Source organism: Lutjanus erythropterus, chromosome 5, assembly GCF_056507025.1.
Source record: "Lutjanus erythropterus isolate fLutEry1 chromosome 5, fLutEry1.hap2, whole genome shotgun sequence".
Taxonomy (NCBI): Eukaryota; Metazoa; Chordata; class Actinopteri; order Lutjaniformes; family Lutjanidae; genus Lutjanus; species Lutjanus erythropterus.
The window spans coordinates 38,080,095-38,101,498 of NC_139321.1; the positions used below are offsets into that span (position 1 = coordinate 38,080,095).

Sequence of the window (21,404 nt, forward strand, 5' to 3'; positions counted from 1 at the left end):
ACCCACATGGTTCTGCAGTCGGTCTGCAGACCTCAGTGTAAGTGAAGGCCCTACGGCAGCAGCCCCCTGGAGCAGATAGAGAGCTAATGTAATATCTGATCACCCTCCATGTAATACCATAAGAACACAATGTCCTGGGAGGGAGACTTCATTACGATCTGTCCGTCAGCAGCAGGCCAGCCAAGTTTAGACAAAGTTTTGGATGATTCATTTTTCAGTGGGCTGTTGTTTTTTTTTTCTTTCTTCTTCTTCTTCTTCATCTTGGGGAGCTACGTGTCAGTGCCAGAGACGCCGAGCAGGATAACTGCAGAAAAATGAGGAGAGGGCGCCAAGATTTGGTAGATTGTGCAAAAAGTATGCAAGAACGGTGCTGTTTGAGGCTGAGGGCATGTTACAAGGAGATATGCATACACACACACACACATGCACACACACACAAACACAAGCAACGTATACAGATTCAAAATAGCCCGGTGTTTGAAAGGAGAGACCATAAAGTCAACTTTCAGAACAGCACTTTGTTAAATTACACCTCGACATCCACACACAATAGAGCCTGGTGAAATTAGGCCACTTCGCCCATTTGCATAGAAAATCACAGAGTGGGCAAAAAAAAGAGAAGTGAAGAGTAAAAATAGCACATTGTCAACGAATGTAATCGAAACCAGAGCTACGGATTTCTCTTTTTGCCTTTTGAGAGCTCAAAACAGTGAGACTTTCCTCTAGTTTGCAGCTTGGGATATCAGCAGCTTTAATAAAAACATAACTTTTGTCTGACAACAGAGACGGGGAGGGCAGCTCAGGTACCCCGACTGCGAGCACGGAGCCTGAGTCACGTTGACTAGACCCGCACATCTCTGCCCAGAACCCTCACCAGCTGCTTTCAATTAAACAGGCCCGACCGGAGAGGGGAGAGGAAGGCCGCATTCACCAAAATGGCTAGCTATTTCAAGCCAGGAGTTCTTTCTGCTCTCCGTTCCTGACAGCAGATCACTTGTTCAAAATTTGTGTAAACACAGTGTTTTGTTTGCTGTGGAGGGCCAGCCTTTGCTGTGCTGCCATGGGAGAGCCACACAGTATACCGTGCAAGATGGAAACGCTTGCGTCCAGCGTGCTCTGTGATATTCCACTGAAAAAAAAAAAAAAAGATGCTTTAGAATTATTGCTTTGGAAACACAGAGCGGCCGCGCCAGCATCGAGCCGTCTCTGATCCAAGAATCTCCTTGAATGAGATAATAATCCTCCAAAGTGAGGCTCACGCTCTGCAGTTATTGTCTCGGTGACCACAAGCTATTTTCCCGAGACGTTCCACTCGGCTACGTGCTCAAACAACCGCAGCCTTTCTGCAGAGCGGCCCATGGGAGGATGATGTGTACGGGTAATTTAACGAGCGGGGAAGCCTGTGTGTCAAGGAGGTTTTGTAAGGTGCTTCAGAGTCAACAACGCTGCACACAAACACCTGATAAGAAGCACCTGCCACTTCGAGAAAAGCTTAAAGGGACAGTTCGCCCAAATGACAAAAAAGGTCCCACATTGTCTCACTCACCTGATAATTAATAATGTCTCATAATGTAGATTTAGCATCATTTGGATAGTTTTTGAGATGGCTGCATCCATTTAAAGGGACAGTTCACTCCAAAAGTACAGAGTTCAGAGCTTTGAAAATATCAACTGTCGTGTCGGAACTACTTTCTTTGGACCATAGAGAAAAAGTAGTCCCTTATGAACCTGCTCAAACAAAGTTTATCTTGCGTAATGAAGTTATTATTTCTGTGAAGAGACATCGCTTTTGACTTTTTCAAATGTAAAGTGTGCCACAAGGAGGCAGAAATCTCTTCATCTGATATCTCCAGAACTCTACTGACCAAAAGGAAACAAGATATATTTTTGATTTTTTTTTGTGAACTGTCCCTTTAAATTGAATCAGAGAAAGAAATCTAGATGATATGATCAAATATATCAAACAAAAAAAGAAGAAAAAGAAAAGAATCCAAACTGCATGGATACATAAGACTAGAGGTAAATGACAAAATAAGTTTTTTTTAATTTGGGTGAACTGACCCTTTAACATGAGGGTTTTCCTTTTTATTTCCCCTTAAAAATGCAGTATCATACATTGTGCATAACTTCAATGAATATATGATATATGATGTTTACAATGAGTGAAATTAGAGCCTGACAGATTTATCTGTGGCCTGATATTAGCTTATCACATCTATGTCTTCCTACAACGTCTGATATGAGCCGATATAAACTTTTTTTTTTTTTTTTTTTTTTTTTTTTTTACAGAACTGAATGCGGATTACTTCTTTGTATTTTTAATTTTAAAGGTAACATTTATATTTGACCATTTTTTTTAATTCAGGTTTTCTATATAGTTTCATATTATCTATATCAGATATGGAATAAAACTTTTTCTCCCTAATTTCTTTATGTTATTATCAGTACTGGTTCCAGAACTCCAGTATCAGTTGGGCTCTAAATGAAACATTCAAACCCAAGACTTCATGTTTCTTTTGTGCTGCATGATTGCATTAAATGGTAACATTCGAGATGATTTGTACATCAGTTTATACACTTTTTCCTAAATTGTGCCTGATATATTTGATATTTTTGGAAACTTTTAGATCTCCTCTGGAAGTTAAAATAAAGTTCTGTGCTTTTGATCAATGTTTGGCTACACAGTATGGCATCTGGGTCGATGAGGCTTTAGAGGTCATAAAGGATTTAAAAAGAAATAGGACAAAACATTAAAAACTGCTATAAAACAGGGAAAAACCCAAGATTACACCAGATAGGTCAGTGTATTTTCAAGGCTCGAGAAAAGGCCAGCAAGCTGTCAGATGAAGAGCTTGAACAGAATTACGACCAACACTCTCTCGCACGATTTTGAAAATCTAACAACTTGCATAGAAATCGAGTGCCGGAAAAGTCATGCAGGGACATTTTGAGAGCTGAAATATTTCAATTCCGAAATTGAAAACAGCTGGAAATTGACTGTGGCTTGGCTTATTTTGTGAGTTAAGACCTGCACAGCAGAGCAAGCAAGACAAAGCCCAAGATTTTGCAAGCTTGGAAAGTAATATAATCACAACAACACAACTGGAAAACCTAAAAAATAAGTTCGGTACAACTGGTAAATCACAATATGGTAAACCTCTTAATAAAGTTGGAGCGTGTGCTGCACACAGAGCAGCAGCTACAGTGGATCTCTTGATGGAAAACTCATAAAATAAGAGGGGAGATAACAATAACACGGGCTCTCGCTCTCTGGTGCCAGTCTATCTTTGCTTGTCTCCTGCCTCTGACACTAAAGCCCTGCTCCAGCCCTCCCTCCCGTGCTCCCAGCTCAAACCTCACCACCCTCCCCTCCTTCCTTTCCTCCCTCCAGCTCCCATCTAGCTCCTAAATTATCTGTCCGGGCTGCGGGAGATACCCCTTCCTGCTCAGGGTCGCTTGTCTTCCCGCAAGCTGGGGAGACGAGCGGTGTGTAGTGCATGTTTCTGTGTGCACTGCAAAAAAAAAAAAAATCATGCAGGACTTTAGTGGAATCAACTCATCTTTTCTCATTAACTTAAGCGAAATATTTAAATTTTATTTATTCAGGTTGATTGAACTTAAAGGGACAGTTTACCCCAAAATCAAACCTGCATATTTTGCCTTTTATCTGTCCTGCTCTTTATCCACCTAGATAGTTTTGGTGTGAGTTGCTGAGTCTTGAAGATATCAGCTGTAGAGATGTCTGCCCTCTCTCAAATATAATGGGACTAAATGACACTCAGCTTGTGGTGCTCAAAGCACAAAAAAAAATACATTTGAAAAAATTCAGTACCATACATCTCTCCAAAAATCATGAGCTGACTTGTTATGAGTAGATTCATATAAGAACTATTTTCTTTCTGCAGTAGGATCTACTGGAACTACTTTTTTCTATTGGAAAGTAGTTCCTAAATGAAACTGCTCACAACAAGGTTTGTGGATTATCTTGAGTAACCGGGTCACAATTTCTAGAAAGAGACACTGATGTTGAGTTTTTCAAGAGATTTTACAAGAGTTTATTTGTTTTGGATCTTTGACAGTTACCTCAACTTGTCTTTTCAAATTCAGTCAACTTTTAAGGCAGCCCAGACACAAACTGATTTAGGTTAAAACAAACAGTTTTATCAACTTATTTCATAAAGTTTCTAAAGAAACATGATCATTACATTAGCATACTTCCCAGCATGCATTTTGTGGGAGTAAAAACTCTCCTGACACCTTTCTTTTTAAGGTCCGATGAAAACACGTATGTTAAAAAATTGCTGTGTCTCTAATATACTTTCAAAAAAGTCATGGTTGTTTGATTTCACAGTACAAAGTTACCTCAACTTGTCTTTTCAAATTCAGACAACTTAAAATTTGAAGGCAGCTTGAAGTTTTTTAAGTTAACAGGAATAGTTTATTTTTAGAGTGTGTGTGAGAACAGTGCACACGATGCAGAAAACGCACATCCTCTCTCCCCTTCTTGTTTGAAGTCCCTGGAGGTGGGGTGGTCGGGTCGGGGGGCTCTGTGAAGGAGGCGACCGCACTAAATGTCACTCTGGAGGTGCCGTTGATGGACGGCCATGCAGCGGGAAGTGAGATGAGCAAAAGAGCAGGAGCGGGCTCTTTTCTCTCTTTTTCTTTTTTTTTCTTTTTAAAGACAAAAAGCAGAGACAGGTCAGCGAGGCAGCGCAGTGAAGTTTGAGCTCTGAAAACAATGGAAATTTGCTGTGTGTATCTCTGCATGTGGATGTGTTCGAGTGTTTGTTGATGCTAGAGAGCTCGGTAAGTCACGTGTAAGAACAAATCATTCTGTAGCTGGGATCCATTATTACCGCGGAGAATATGTGCCAAAATCAACCCTCCGCTCTCCCTCTTTCTCTCCGACTCCCTTCGTTTTACAAGTGAAAGTAGTGGAACGTTTTTTTTTTCCCTCAAAGCTGGACAGACTTGGGCATATTTTATGGCCCCTTCACAGTCAGAGCAGAGCAGAGCAGAGAAAAGTGATGAAGAAATCTCGGGGATGTAGTCATTCTCATAGGCGAAGATTTATTTCCTTATGTAGCACTTCTCACTCAGGGAAAATGTACGACCCAAATCATAGCTTTACCTGATCGCTCCCACTTCAGCTACTCCCAATCAACCTCGCTGTGGTTGAGTGGCTATAAAGCTTGGAAACTTTAGATCACAGCTTCTGATGGACCTTTCTGATTGCACTTGAAGAAATCCCTCCCCCCGCCGGTACCGAACGGTAAACCGCTCCCCTTTTGATCACGCCTGATTCTGCAGAGCAAAGTAGAAAAGCATTCCCAGAGGAGATTAATACTATTTTCAGTTGCGCATTTGGTCCGAGCATGTGCGCCTGAGACAGAGGAATGACCCCCTCCCAAATGAGGCATGACAATCAAAGTCACAGAACAAGAGAAATGTATCTCTGATGTGAAAATAAACCTGATGATGCAAAACTCTGCCGAGCATGCACAGCTCTGGCCGCAGTCATTTATTATTCTAACCCAAAGGTCCCGCGTTGATTTTGCATGAGGCGGACAGGGGGTAAAAATGAAGAAAAAAATGTCTGCGGACAGTCGACCGCAGAGCCGAAAGAGTTCTCTTTTAATATATATGTACATTCCTTTCATAAACACAATTTAGCGCCAAACCGAGTTTAAAAATAGAGTGTGTGAATAATTTTTGTTTCAACCTGTTTAGAGTAGCAGCAGGGTGGAGTTACCACACCAGGACAATTCAGTTCGCCACAGCAGACAATACAATGAGTGCTACAAAGTTAAAGGGTAACTCCGGTATTTTTAGACCTGGTCATATTTCCACATATTTTGGGGTCTGAATGACTAATAGGTCGAAAATTGGAATCGCAGTTGGCAGCCGCCCCTTGTATGGCTCCGGACTTGTGTTTTAACATTTTAGTCTGGACCAAAAAAGACCAAAGTCACAAAATAACACAAACAAACTAACTGACTGAGGCAGCAGTAGACTGTAACTGTGTTCTGCGGGGTGAAATTACTGTTTTTGTCAAAGGAGTCTGGGTAGGGATCCTTTTCATAAGGTTGTCAGACACTTAGAATAACAATCTAAGCATGTCAGTGGCAAAAACAAGCACTTTTAGTGGATGTATACTTTGAGAGGCGTAGTTTACCTCAAGGGTTACGTTGCAGCCCGTTTCATGGCTGCAGGCAGAGGCGATCTAGTGGATAGGGTGACCAGATCCAAACAAACTAAATGACATTTCTATTCTGCTCCTTCGATCCTAACAGCTCTATGCTTTGCTCTGTGGTTGATTCAGGAGCACACAACAGACAATAGTTTTCCAGTCTTTGTTTTAGTCATATTTCCTTTTTTTTGTGGAAGTTTCCATCTGCAGAGCTTGTGACTTTGTGGTGACTTAAACTCTATGTTGGGTTGCAAAGATGGTAAAAGGTTAACCTGCACTTGATTCAGCCTGCCTCGCTTTCTTCACAGCCAATAGATAAAAGCCAGATTTTTCTTTGTTTTAAAAGGTGTCTGCCCTGCAGTTCTTTGACTTTTGAAAACTTTTGAGCCAATCAAACTGTTGGACTCAAGGGATCAAAATGCTGTACAGTTCCACATAACATGTATGGGACACCTGCTCACCTCACTACTGAACCAATTCCAAAACTTTTATTTTATTTTTTTAAGTCATTCAGACCCCAAAATATATTTAAAAAATATGGCTGAGGTTTAAAATATTGGAATGACCCTTTTAGACAATGCCACTGTCAAAATAAATTTTGTGTACTTTTATTTTGGCTTACTCTTACTGAGAATATCTAGAATTTTCTGATGCAGTTAAACCAGGACTGAGTATTGAACATCAATAGTTATTTGCTCTGGTCAGAAACGAGTCCATAGCGGCATCAGAACTTGCCAAGTACCAAAAGCTTGGATTAAATGACTGTCGGATAGATTATCTTATTTGCTTTTGATCCAGTAATACTGGATTTAAACCATATTTTGACATTTTCATGCAATTATACTGAGCCTTTAACCAGAGGTCTTTCCTAACTGCTTGTTTATAGACTCTTGAGAACTTTGGCTTCTTTGGTTAAATAAATGATTGTAGTAAGACACAGTATTACTCAAACTATGGCAGCGGTTCCAACCTGGGGGTTGGGATCCCCACAAGAGGTCAAGAGATTAACTTGGAGGGCTGAAAAATAGTTGAAAACTAAATATTTTATATTCTTCAGACATTACTGTAATCTTTTTCTTTTGCCAATTGCTCTTTAGACCAGCTGGTCACAAATAATTAACAAATGCAACTCATGATAAGGAGTCACAAGACAAAAACGTTGGGCCCCATTGATGTAAAGTAGCTGAAAAAGTGTAATTTTAAATATCAAAAATCATCTTAGTCATCAGTATCAAAACTCAGGCATTGTACTGGCACAGATACTGACATTTCTAACGATAATTCAGATTACTTAAGTGTGTTTCTGCATATTATAACTTATTTTATTCTAGTTTTTGGCACCACTTACAAGTCAGTTACACACAATCAGGTCTTAAACTTGAAAATTTGGGATTTTGAGGAGCTCAAAACAAATGCTGAAGCAAACAGGACAATAATCTAACTTCATGTTGGTGAAACATTTGGCCAAGGACAATGAATTTGACTCTACAGTCACTTTAACAGGTATGTGTAGAGATCAAATCTCTCTCCTAAATTCTGCCTGGTTTGTAATACTGCAGCTGACTTAACAGCCTTTGTAGCTTGTCGCCAAAGAAAAAGTTAGTTTTGCTCTTTCATTACTAAGGTGACGCTTGGCTTAGCTTTATAGAACATGGCACAGCAGAACAATATGACCCGGCTCCTGACCTCTCAGCCCCGAGTTTGACAAACGCGCAGTGTGAGCTGTGCCAGTCGCTGCTTTCTGATGGGAAAAAAAAGGTCAAACACGGTGAAATGTGAGACAGCTAGTTAAAGAACTACAGTTACAACTTTAGAGACTTGAGGCTTCACAGAAAAAAAAAACCAACAACAAAGCACCCTAACTTTAATATTCATCTGAAGTGGTCAAATGAGCTGGAGAGCAGCCGTAACTGCTCAACACTCATCCAAACAAAGTTAAACTGTGCCACAAAATAAATGAAACAAGACAAACACTAACAAACAGTCTCATGTAATAAAAGGAGAAGACATAAACCGCTGACTTCATTAAGGCTCACTTTGAATCTGCAGGAAAGAAGTCACAAAGAATCCGGATGATCTTATTTGACAGTAACATAATCATAATAACCTAAATGAAGCTGAATTATTTTGACTGTGGCTACCACTTAAAGTTTTCCTGCACTTGAGAAGGAGTGTGGTCAGTGTGTGTGTGTGTGTTTGGCAGCATTTGCCTGCACGCATCTCTGCATGAGTGAATGTTTATCCAACTTTTATGGCGATTGTCTCGTAAAATCGGACAGGCGCTCTGGGACGACCTGCCCTCCTCGTGCACCGGCTCACCCGCAAGTTCACCCGGAGAGCGACCACCTACCAGGAGGGCCGCGCAGGTGCTCACCTCCTCGATGACCATTTCAAAAGCGCGTGTCCAGACGGATTACCGCGTGAATTACAAGCTCGGTTACGGCCGGACTGGACTGTTACCACCCTTTTTCCAGCACGTATGTACAAGCAAAGACACACTCAAAAAAATCACAATTAGACCATGAATTACAATACACAAGGAGGCAGTTTGTTCTGCATCGCTCCTCTTCCAGTTGTTGTAAAATGTCCCTTCGGAGGATCATGAAATTTTAATACTAAGCTTGCGTATGATTTTAACGTAATCAAAATGTTTTTTCTGTTCAGTTTGATTCAACGAAGAGCACTAAACGCTCCGCTGAGGGGCCTATCAGTATCACTGCTCGACCTTTCTCTGGAAACTGCAGCCATCAATATTTCAGTTTTATTAATACTCCCACAGACTGCCACAAATACACACAAAAACCTGCATCCATATCATATTGTCATGACCTTCTCCTCCCTGTCTCTTTGACCTGGCTGGCTTTACAGATTTTCCAGAAAGTTTTTTTTTTTAAGGCTTGAACGACTGGTTGGTTGATACGCTTTGTCTGACCAAATTCTCATTGGTCAGACAATTGCTAGTTTTAATTTTATAGGAAAGAGGCTCTTCTTAGTGTATACATTTCCAGAGAAAAGACAGACCTGCAGACCTGAAGTATTTTATTTCAGAGTGAGGCTATTTTTACTGAACTGCCTTCAAACTAACTGACGCAACGTCAAAGTGCCACCACAAATCACTTCACTGGCCCCCAGTCTCAGAAGAAAGTAGCGCTAAGTAGACAAAACGTTTATTTTTGATAACATTGTGTGGATTTTACCCTGAAACACTGCTATCCCAAGGGCTTGTAACAGATTAAACTCAATTATAGATCAATACCGGCTGTCTGTGATCTGATTTGCCATGTTTTATGTTTTTTAGTGTATATTTCTTTTATTATCCTGTTGAATTTGGCATTAGCATGTTGCAGTGTGGCTATCCCCACAGGCTGGACTAATAATGTTGGACCAATGTTGTAATGTTGAGGGACAGTCAAGAGAAACTATGAACGTTAAGGCTCATTTGAAGCCAACTGAATAATAAGAGTAGTAAGTGCGATGCCTGTTATTTGACGTTGCATTTTGTTTGTACTGCAGCGCTACGTTACCTCAGCTACTGTTATCTTTGTTGTTATGCAGAAGCTGGTTCTGCTCTGCGATCCTCATCACCAGTGTGTGTTTGTGTTGCTACTTTATTTAGCTAATGCTAAATTTGCTTGATAAACATGACCCAAAGGTAATTACATTGTTGCATGTGAAAAAGAAATAGTAACTTCTTAGCTAACTTTGACAGGTTAGGCAGGTACTAGGCTGGGGCAACAAACCTATCACAATAGTAAGGTTTTATATCGGTCAATATTGATTATTGATCATCAAGGTTGTGACTTGTGTACTACAGGGGGTGGAAGTGGCTGAGGTGATAATATCAGTCCAGTAAGTGCAGAAAATTACACCACTTTACTGTAATTCAGCCTTTAAAACCAGGAAAACAAAACACTAATGCCATATCATGATATCCAAAACATATCATGATATCTAGCCTCATATCACGATACAATATAATATCAATGTATTGCCCAGCCCTAGCAGGTAGCGTGCACTGTGGCCTATTTAGTTCATCTAAAAAAGTTGCAGCTTGCAGATGTTTTCCCCAATTGACCAACTGATTGGTTTAGTAGTAGGCAGAATTTCAGTCTCCCAAGATTTTCTTTGGTTGACTCCAGCCCTATTTTCCCTCCTCTATCTCCTCAACAACCTCAACTCCGCCTTTGATGCCCTAATCACATTTCCCTCAGAGTTCATGTCGGAGGAGGTTCAGCCTCCCCAAAACAGGGAGAAAGCAAAAGAGGGAATGAAAGAGAGACAGGCAGAAAAGCAAAGCGACTTTGAAGTCGGTTGCCAACTAGATTTATGAATCAGACTGATCCACAACACAGAGAAAGACACAAACAGATTCTTAGAGACACAAAACAGGCAAGCAGACACAAAAGAGATGCAAAGACATGAAGATATACAGCTTAACAAAGAGGAGGATGAATGTAAAAGAGCTCAAACTATCCATAGCAACAGACATCAACACTCATTTCAGTATCTGCCTGAGCCATCTGCATTGTGACGCCCAAAAGCTCAGGGCAGCCACCTGCTGAGGACATGATCAGGAGCCCTGCCCTCGCTTCTTCCTTCCCATGATTCCTTGCAACGCAGTTACTTCCAGAACCCTCCTAAAAATGTCTCCCTCCACCCCTCCTCTTCCTTCATTCCCACAACTCCCAATAACACCGCCTGACATGTCCAGAACCCTCCCAAAAACACCCTTTTCTTTCTTTCTTCAATCGCGCAAACTCCACCGTACGTCCCTCACTGGTGAGGAGAGGGGAGGAAAGCCGGCTGACAGGGGCATCCATACACACTCCTAAATCTGCCAAGGCAAGACGCTGGCACAGACAAAAAAATAACAAAAGCCTCCCGATCCGCAGGCCAGGGCAGCGCAACACTTTATCTGTGAAGGCAAAACAAAGGAAGGCCTGTTGAACGCTCCGACTGTGTTTACTTTCAAGGGGGAACAATGCCTTTAAGAGGAGGGGGCAAGGACTGATGTGGCACTTGAGGGCCTCTCCGAAAAAAACAGCACTTCATTTTGATTCACAGTGAGTTTAAGAAAACAGTTGTAGCAGTCGGTCTATAGGGGCTGCAGGGTCTTAATGTGAGGAGGCAGATGAAGGGAAAGAGTTCAGGGGACAAGAAACAGAGATAGTTGAGTTGGAAGAAGACATCTTTTTTTTTTTTTTTTACGTTTGCTGCGATTTCTTTCTTCAAAGAATACTCCACCAAAACAGCATTATCAGTTTATGTGTACACTATATTTCTAGACTATTTTCAGTGCTTCTTTTTGCTGTCAGACAGCCTTTTAAGATGGGAAACAGAAGTTACATCACTTGTTAAATCCCTCTCTTCCGCAAAGTACAAAGTACAAAACACTTGTGTTGCAGGTCTATCATTGCCTCGATCAGGTATTTTATTTGTGTTATTGTGTGACTTCTGTGTTTTAAAGGGTTAGTTCAGATTCAAAGTCACACAATAACACAAACTAACAATCAAGGCAGCAGGAGACCTGTGAACTTTGTTCCTGAACTGTGTTCTGCAAAGTAAAATTATGTTATTTTTGCCAAAGGAGTCCGGTGGCTTTCAAGAAAACGATATTTGAACTTTCTCTTTAAGTTTTTTTCAAATGACAACACCAGCAACAAACATACTGTAAGCTTTTGATGCTGTTTGTGCTGCTATTTAGACTCCAAGTGACCAAACTAGTAAAATAAAGCTAACAAAAAGATTTTGGCAAAAAAATATGTGTCGGAAAGAAACTGAGCCTACTGTCAAATAAAGCTGCCAAGACACAAATTTTTCAGAGCCTTTAAAGTCTACAGGTGATGAGATTTCCTTGACAATAAACCCTTTTCACAGCAGCGGTTTTGACATCAAATAGCAGGGTAAACACAAACGTTGCCAGTGATACTAGTTAAGGTTCAATTCCATTCAGGTCAAACAGAGTCAGGGTGCTGCTTTTGGACATGTTGGCTCACTGGAGAGGCTCTGCTACATTACTGGAACGGGACTTGAATTAGTATCACTGGTAACGCCTGTGTTTACCCTAACATTTCATATCAGTATGGCTGCTATGAAAAATGTGTATTCCTTTAAGACTTCCTTATCATACTAATAATCTCTCTAAAAATATATCTTCTATGACTCTGACTTTAGTCTTTGACCTTGTTCCCTTATTTTGCTATTAATAACTGCAATCAAAGATCAATCTGCTGTTGAAAATCAACATATGAACCAGACAGTGTCAAAATAAAGTTGAACAGATGTGCAAAATATGTTGTCATCAGTCCAATCCTTAGCATTAGCAGAAAGCTAAAACTTTCAAGCATACTGCACTTTTGCTCACAGCCCCATCAGTGATGCGCAGGTGTTTTGTCTTTAATAGCTGCTGGGAAACAACTGCTGTCACATCACTGATTAGGTTGTAGCCAAAAGTGGAACCAGTACTTGAAAGTTTCAGCTGTTGAAGAGAAGTGTGTCATATGTGATTCGGTGTCAGTGTACGGTGGGAGAGGGGGACTAATGTCCACCTCTCAATGAGGACATTGCAGGATGTGAGGAATCAAAACTTGTGAGTGAAATGAAAAACATCCTCCCGAAAACTATGAATGGAATCTGGATGCACCAACAATGGATGCATCTGCTGCCAAAACACTTTACTAATAGGAAGAAACGCAGAGATTTTTGGCTAATGAAGTCATTTGCACAACATGTCAAACGCTTATAAGCTGCTGAAGTACAACAACCAGATACAATCATCCAAACATTGTCTGACCACTGGTTGGCTAAAAGAAGTGCCCACTGCACATCATACAAAAGCCAGATGTGAGTCAAAAGGCGCACGCAGCCCTGCAACGACAGATCTAGTCAACAATCACTGACAATGAAACCTTCTAAGATGCCAGGAAGGTCAGGGGTAAAAAAAAAAACAGAATCCCCTTCTCTCCAGTCTTTCCACTGCAGGCCCAGCAGGGTCCTGAGTTGTTTAAGATCACGACCGCCGATAAAACATGTCCAGCCAAATTCTCTTTGTTTGAGTGTTTCCAAAACATCACACATGGCGCATAGCAGAGGAGAAAAAATGCCAGCTTTCCCTCATGCACCCAATCAATGGGGAAAATGGGAAATGGAGAATGTGAAAGGGTCACAACCCCGGGGGTGGATATAATCCCCCAGTTGCTACCGGGTATCTGGTATATAAACACTGCACTGGAAAAACATTAGTCTAAGTCTGAAAGTTTACACTATTGTATCGCACCGTCCTTTGAGAACCCACTGACAGAGTGATAGAAATAGTATAAGTATGACCTGTTCAGTTTAGCTATTAAAAAATAAAGCCATAAAGATGACTGCCCAGCACAAAGCCAGCCCAGATTTCCAAATGTGGAAGGTGATTTGAATTCCTCCAACTTATTAGATCTCACGCTTCTCAAAATGGAGAGACTGACTGCTCAGCCAGGTGGTATGGTAAAGTCATCTCTCCAAGGGGTGAGAAAGTTCAAGCTTAGCATGAAACCAATCTAGAGTTTAGGGTTTGGGAATGGAGCACCAAGGCACTATATTCTCTCATTAGGCCGACAGTAGAGTCTGCAGGAAAGCAGATTGCCATCTTCGCTGCAGGCAAAGTGAGAGAACATTTGATATTCCCATTTGGCCCAGGCAAACCTTTAAGTTAACTTAGCTAACACGATTTTGCCAAGTAATCCTTGATTTCAATAATATGTGAGTTTGTCTCCAAATAAATGATTGCCGTGTTGGATTTCACTTTCAATATTTGCAGTGGTTGAAAAGGCATCAACAACCACTGTCAAAAGGCATCCCACTAATCTTAAAACTCTTCCATCATTCCACATCGGGCCTTTTTGAAAAGCAGTAACGCAAAACACATTTGTCAAGAGGAGAAGAAGCTTGCACCTTTTTGTTTTCACTCAATTTATATGCAGTATGTGTGTTATGAAGACTGTAATAACGTGGCATTTCAAGTGCTGGTTAAAATTTCCAAAATATATATAGACTCACATTTGTTTTTCATTTGACTAGCGGCGAGGCCTTAGCCACCCAAAACTGGGTTTAGGGTTCCCGCATTACACTTCAAGAGAATTCGACTCCCTCTTTCTTTAGGGAAAGCCTGAAAAAGGTGCATCGCATAATGCAAACTCAGTAGACAGCTTAAGTTTCACTCTCGCTGCCCTCAGCGTCTTTTCACAGAGTCTTAAGAGGTCACCCAATTTTAATGGTCACTTATTGCCTGTGGAGCAGTTCCCGGTGGTATAAAGGTACCCCAAGACCACCCCAGTGCCAAAACAGCCTCAGGCTCAGGGGCTCAAAGTAATACTGGCACTGATAATGCATACCTGCACACTGGAAGTCCTTATGACTTTACTCCTTTTTCATTTCTAACTTGAGACACTGTAGAAGCCATCACGGACCTTGAACCTGAAACAGCAGCCCTGCATGATTTATGTCTACAGTGGGGAAATTAAAAAGTGGTCCTTTTTTGATTTGTGCAGTTCATATCCGCTGATAAGAATATCTCCGCTCATGAGACCAGGAGAGGAGCTCGTGCAGAAGACATGCAACACTCATTTCCCTTTCCCCCAGACTGCTCAAATATTAGAGGAGGCACATTCATGATGAATTGTTATGGCTAGTATGTTTTTGGAAACGGGAACAATAAAGTTATCATGCCAAAGAACAAGGCCCTCTAACTCGTGTCCAAGAAAATTATGATTTAATATAATGCAGGGCCATGCGTAAAAAAAAGGAATTTAATTAATGAGCAGACGAATGCAATAGGTGGCTCTGTTTTATGTGTGACTTGGACAGTCTCACTCCCCATTTTTTTCCAGTTCAAAGCTTGATCTCATTACACTTATTCCATCCAAATGTCTAAAACAAATGCCAGCGGGTGAGTTCATGCCCTCTCCCTGCCAAACAGATCAAATAGTACAATATAGCAAAATATAAGGTGGCTTTCCAGTACCTGTGGAGAATAGAAAAGTCAGCAGTGTACTAACCTCAGCACGCTGTGTTCTGGGCTGGCTGGCGTCTGTCTCGATGGCATACACATCCACCAGGTAGAGGTCGGAGCCTTGTTCTCGGTCCAGCTCTGCAGCCGTCTGTATCACTCCAGTGTGGCGCCCGATGGTGAAAAGGCGTCCCACGGCTTTTCCACCGCTGCGCACAGCCACGATGAAATACTCCACTTTGGTTGCTGAGCCCCGTGGGCTTGAGGCATCCAAGGAGATGACGTTGGTGCCCGGCGGCTGGCCCTCTTTGAGGATGGTGATGTATTTCGGCTGGGAGAAAACAGGCCCATCCATGCCCTGGAGGATGATGGTCAGCTCAGTTCTGGAAGTTTTGCGGTCAGTGCCGTGGTCGGTGGCTGACACTGTGAGGGTGTACATGAGTCGGGACGGTACCAGCTGGGAGGCCAGACGAATATCTCCGCTGTACCTGTCCATGATGAACGTGTTTGAGTCTCCTTCCACAAGCTCATACTCCACTTCTCCGTTTGCCCCATCATCAGGGTCAAAGGCCACCACTGTTGTCAGGATGGAGCCAATGACTATGTTGGGCTCTGCTACAAGGGCATTCTGGGACACAAAGGTGGGAATATTGTCATTCTGGTCTGTGACCCATATTGTGACATTTTTCAGGGCAAAGCGGCGGAATTCAACTGGAACTGCCTGGTCAGTGGCTTTGACTGTCAGCTCAAACAGATTTGAAAACTCCCTGTCGATTTCCTTGTTGGTGTATATGAGCCCGGAGCTCGGGTCAATGCTGAAGTGGTTTCCCCGGGGGATCTGTTGAACAATGGAGTACTCCAGCTGCCCGTTTATGTCTGCATCTGTATCATGAGCTGTAATTGTCATAACTGAAGCAGAGATTGGAAGATTTTCAGGGATGGATTTAAAAATGTCACCAGGGGTAAATATGGGAGGGTTGTCATTAAAGTCCCTGACATGAATGACCACAGGAATGGATGATGAGCGCTGTGGTCTGCCGTTGTCCTTTGCAGTGATGTTGAGTTTGTAAAATGACTGAGTTTCATAGTCCAGCTTTTTAACCAGAAAGATGCTGCCGGTGTTGGGGCTGATGCTGAAAGTGCCATGGTTGTTTGTGGCTGTGATGCTGTACGTTATGTCTGCGTTCTGACCAGAATCTGCATCAGTGGCGGTCACAGAGGCCACCAGCTCCCCTATCCTCATGTTCTCCAGGACGTCCACAGACAGTGAGGATTTAGGGAAGGAGGGGGAGTTGTCATTCTCGTCCAGAATGCTGATACTAAGCATACAGGAGGAAGACAAGGGCACAGCTCCAGCATCAACAGCTATGATTTTCAATGAATAGGAGGATGTTGATTCATAGTCCAGCTTTCCTACTAAAGTAACTTGTCCAGTGCTGCTATCAATAGTAAACTGTCCTTCCTCGTTCCCTTCAGGAATGTGATAATGAACCAGTCCATTTTTGTTTTCATCTACATCGGAGGCAGAGACCCGCAGCAGTTGTGTCATGTTTTGAGCTGACTCAGAGATGGAAGCCTGGTAAATGTCTTTAGTGAATTTAGGCGGGTTGTCGTTGATGTCTTGAATGTAAACTTGCACTTTGGCCTGGTCTCTGAGGGGTTTGGGGAGACCCTGGTCTGACGAGACAACCACAAAGCTGAAAACAGCGGCGCCTCTTTGTCTCATGAGCGACTCGCGATCGAACTGCAGCGTGCTGGTCAACTCCCCTGTGATGGTGTTGAGCTCAAAGTTGGGCTGCGGAGTCTCAAATGTATATCTGACCTCACTGTTTGGGCCAAAGTCCTTATCCTCGGCAAAAACACGCCCCACCAGCGACCCCCTCTTCTGCTCTTCCTCAAAATGAAACACATAATTGGTGCTGTTAAAGAGGGGACGGTTGTCATTTACGTCATCTAGAATCACGCTGACATTGACAGTGGCACTAAGTGGTTCCACAGCCCGGTCTTTGGCCACAACCACTAAGTTATATCTGTCCTGAATCTCTCGGTCCAGCTCTGCTTTGATGTACAACTGCCCGTCTGGAAAAATGCCAAACACGTCACCTGTGTTGCCACCAGCGATGTCATACATAATCTCCCCATTGAGCCCAGAGTCTTTGTCGGTGGCCTCCACTTTGAAAAAGCGGCTGTTGACAGGCTCAGACTCCAGGATGATGACCTCATACGAAAGCTGGTCAAACACTGGCGAGTTGTCGTTGACATCATAAACGCTGATGATGAGGACGAGGCTCGAGGTGTGCTTGGGGACCCCCATGTCTGAAGCGATGACCTCGACCTCGTAGGAGCTTGTGGTGACCTCCAGCGGCCCGGTCAGCGTGATGAGGCCGTGCTTCTCATGAATATGAAAAAGGCCTTTGGGGTTTTGTTTGAGGCTGTAAACCACCATGCCATTTGTCCCCTCGTCAGGATCTGAAGCTTTGGCCTGGAATATGACATGACCTGTGCTCCAGTTTTCCACTGCACTCACATGCTCCACGGCATGAATAAAATGAGGGGCATTATCATTTAAGTCCTTCACAGTGATGTTAACAAAGGCCTCTCCTGTGATCTCCCCAGCTCTGGCTACAACTTTAAGCTGATAGAAACCCTGCTCCTCTCTGTCTATCTGGCTCGATGCTGTGATCTGACCTGCACTGTTCACAGCAAAAACCCCCCTCTGGTCCCCTGAGGTGATTAGATATGAAATGTTTGTGTTTAAATCCACAGTGGTTGCTGATACGGTTCCTATAACTGTTCCAATACCCACATTTTCAAACATGACAAAGCTGTACCCCCTCTGGCTAAAGACTGGTGGGTTATCCTGTGTGTCTATGACAGTTACAGTCACTATGGCCTGGATGTGTGAGCGCAGGCCACTACCATCTGCTGCTGTCACCTGCAGCTGGTAAGCAGTTTTCTCCTCTCTATCCAGGGGCACGAGTGTGGTAATTTTCCCTGTGTTGCTATTAATGCGGAATTTGGAAGCGTCTCCAGCTGTGATTATATATTTGACTGTGCCATTTCGACCCAAATCGGGATCTGTGGCTGAAACGGTGGTTACATAAGAACCCGAGGGCTCGTTCTCTTTCACATTGGCAAAATACTGCACAGGGTAGAAAACTGGCCTATTGTCATTGATATCCCTCAGGGTGATGTTGACTTTCCCTACAGAGTGCAAAGGGGGGCTGCCTGCATCTGCTGCCCGGACATGGAGCAAGTAAGAAGCCTGATCCTCCCTGTCTAGCTCCACGGCTGTGCTTAATCGCCCTGACACGGCATCCAGGCGAAACAGCTCCTGGACTGAGGCTGGAGTCTCTGCATCAAATGAGAACCGGATAGTTCCATTGGCCCCAAGGTCGTCATCTGAGGCAGACAGCACCACCAACTCAGTGCCAGCAGGAGCATGCTCCACCAGGGAAACATGAAATGTGCTCTGTGTAAATGTGGGCACTTGGTCGTTCACATCAGTGATGTTGACTATAAGTTTAGTGTAAGAAATCTTGGGCTGCAGCCCCTGGTCTTTGGCACTAATGTTGAGCACAATTTCAGATGCTATTTCCCTATCCAGCAAAGCGGCGCTGGTAACCAGACCACTGTTTTCACTGATGGAGAACCAGCCCAAAGCGTTTCCAGACACCAGGGAGTAGCGAAGGTTGGCATTCTGCCCAGAGTCACCATCTGTTGCAGAAACCCCTTTAATGTAGCTGCCTTTTGGTATGTCTTCACTGATATCTACTCTGTACAGTGTTTCCTGGAATATGGGTGGGTGATCATTGATATCATTCACAAAAATAACCAGACTGGCAAAGGAGGATCTCGCAATAGGCTTGCCATTGTCTGACACAGACACAGTCAGGTTGTATGAGGAAATTCTCTCTCTGTCTAACACGCTGGCCACTTTGATCAGACTCAAATTGGGCACAGGAGACGTGTGCACTTCAAAGTGTCTCTGCTCATTGCCTCCTAAGATTGAAACAGATATGTTGCCATTAGCTGTGGGGGAGTCTGAATCTGAAACAGTGAGCAGAGCCACAACTGTGCCAATCAGTGCGTTTTCATCGACAGAGGCAAATTTAGAAGTTGTGGGAAAATACCTAAACTTCACGACAGGGTCATTATCATTCACATCTAAAAGTTTGATTGTGGCTTCTGTTCTGCCCGACAGAGAGGGCACCCCGTTGTCTACTGCATGAATAGTCAGGGAGTACTCTTTCTTACTCTCATAATCCAAACCCTCTTTTATAATAATAGTACCTGCTTTAGGGTCAATTTGGAAAGGCGTCCCTTCATCTAAAAAGTACCTGATTTCAGCATTTGCTCCCTCATCCTGATCTGATGCTGTAATCTGCAGAATACTAGAACCCACTGCTGCATCCTCAAAAACACTGGTTTGATACTGATCTTGCTCAAACATAGGGGGGTTGTCATTAATATCTTGAATTGTGACGTTTACTTGCAGGTAGCCAAACTTTTTCGGGTCTCCTTTGTCCTCCACTTCAATGAGGAGCTGGTAAAAGGGAGTAACTTCCCTGTCCAAGCCTCCAGTTGAAACAAGGTGCAAGAATGCCCCCTCTCCACTCGGATTGACTGTAATATCCAAGCGGAATTTCCTCTGCTCGTTGCCTTTCACTATTCTGTACGTGGTGTGATCAACCCCGTTACTTCCAATGTCTGAATCTGTAGCAGTGTCCAGGATCACTTGCCTGCCGCTGCTGGCGTCCTCCTTGAAAGACACGACAATCGACGCGTCTGGAAACACCGGGGAGTTATCATTAATATCCAAAACTACTATCCTGACCTCGGTGGGGTAGGTGGGCTGGCTGGAGAGCACCACCACGTTGATGACATCACTTTGCAGAACCTCTCTGTCAATCACCGAGGAGGTGTAAATCACTCCAGTGGTGCCGTTAATTGCAAAAAGTTTGTGGTTCTCGCTGAAGCGGTACGTGAAGCTCGGCTTGGTCTCTATCGTGCCCACGTAGGTGCCGACGGGCTGCTCCTCCAGGACCTGAAACTCTTGACGGACTTGGCTGGATGCTGAGTACCGCGACAGAGTCCATAACATGAGTAAAATCAAATGAAACCGGCCTAAGCCCCTACCTGTGAGCGCCATGGTCATTTAGCCAGTCCACCTTTCTCAGACAGAGTCCATGCCTATGATGCATCAACTTTACTGAGGCTGGACGAGTGACTAAAGCATTATATTCCAGAGAAAAGTCAGTGGGAAATCCAGGAATGACTCTTTCCACGCGTTTCAAGTGTCCCGAAGTACTCCAGAAGTGCTGCTTTATCCTGCGCAGCGCTGCGTCTCACTGCAACAAACTCCTCTGGATGGAGAGAATGACTCCTGGTTTCATTTCAACTCCTCAAACAGCATTTTCAAAACGCTATCTGACAATCCCTTGGAAGATGAAAACACTGGGAAAACAAGACCAAAAGAAAAAAAAAAAAAAGTTCCCGGCTCCTTGGAGACGCGCGGAGAAAAGTTTATCCAAAGTTAGGGCGCAGTGAGTGAGCTGCGTTCAGTTCAGTGTGTGCAGGGCAGGCGGCTGAGCCGACGCACCGTCCCGTGGAATAACGGTACAGGCGCTTCAGTCATATTGTGCTCAGGAGTCCCAGTAAGTTAGGACAAAGCTGGAGTTCGACAAACTCCCTCCCATCGCTGATCCCATTGGATAGCGGTGCTCCTGCCCGCCCTCCCACCGCCTTTCCCCCTGCTATTGTGCAGCGCAGCCCGCTGTCCCCGCCTGTGGAAGGAGGATGTCAATCAAATAAGACAGGTAACGGTGCCCTTAATTACTCCACCAACAGATTAATGCCAGTTAAAAAGGTCTTAATTACTTTGGGAATGAAAGTTGCGTCGAGTTGCGCAAAAACGCATCAGAAAAATACTCAGTAACATCACAGAAATACTTTTAAGTCTGCAATTAAGCAATATCAGGGAAATATATTAAAATAAAATGGCTAATATGAGATAAAGCTAAGCATAAAATGTGAATAAGTGAATTTAAAATCATATTTAGGGACCACAAAGTTCTATTAAGATTGTTACACAAGTACTAAATGATAGCCTACCATTAAAATATAATAAAATATAATTAAGCTTAGATCAACATATAATTATCTGTGCTAGAGTCTGCTCTAGAAACAACCCTCTATTATTATTATTATTATAAAAGTAATGGTGTG

General features: G+C 43.1%; 1 protein-coding gene across 1 annotated transcript in view; it reads right to left on the minus strand.

Moving 5' to 3' along the window:
* The window catches only part of fat4 (FAT atypical cadherin 4), a 166,217-nt gene extending 145,304 nt beyond the window's left edge, over positions 1–20,913 (minus strand). Inside the window, exon 1 of the mRNA XM_084719787.1 lies at positions 15,226–20,913. Within this exon, the coding sequence (XP_084575913.1) occupies positions 15,226–20,334 (5,109 nt within the window). The 5' untranslated portion in view covers positions 20,335–20,913. The remainder of the gene's footprint in view (positions 1–15,225) is intronic.
* Between the last annotated feature and the right edge of the window lie 491 nt (positions 20,914–21,404).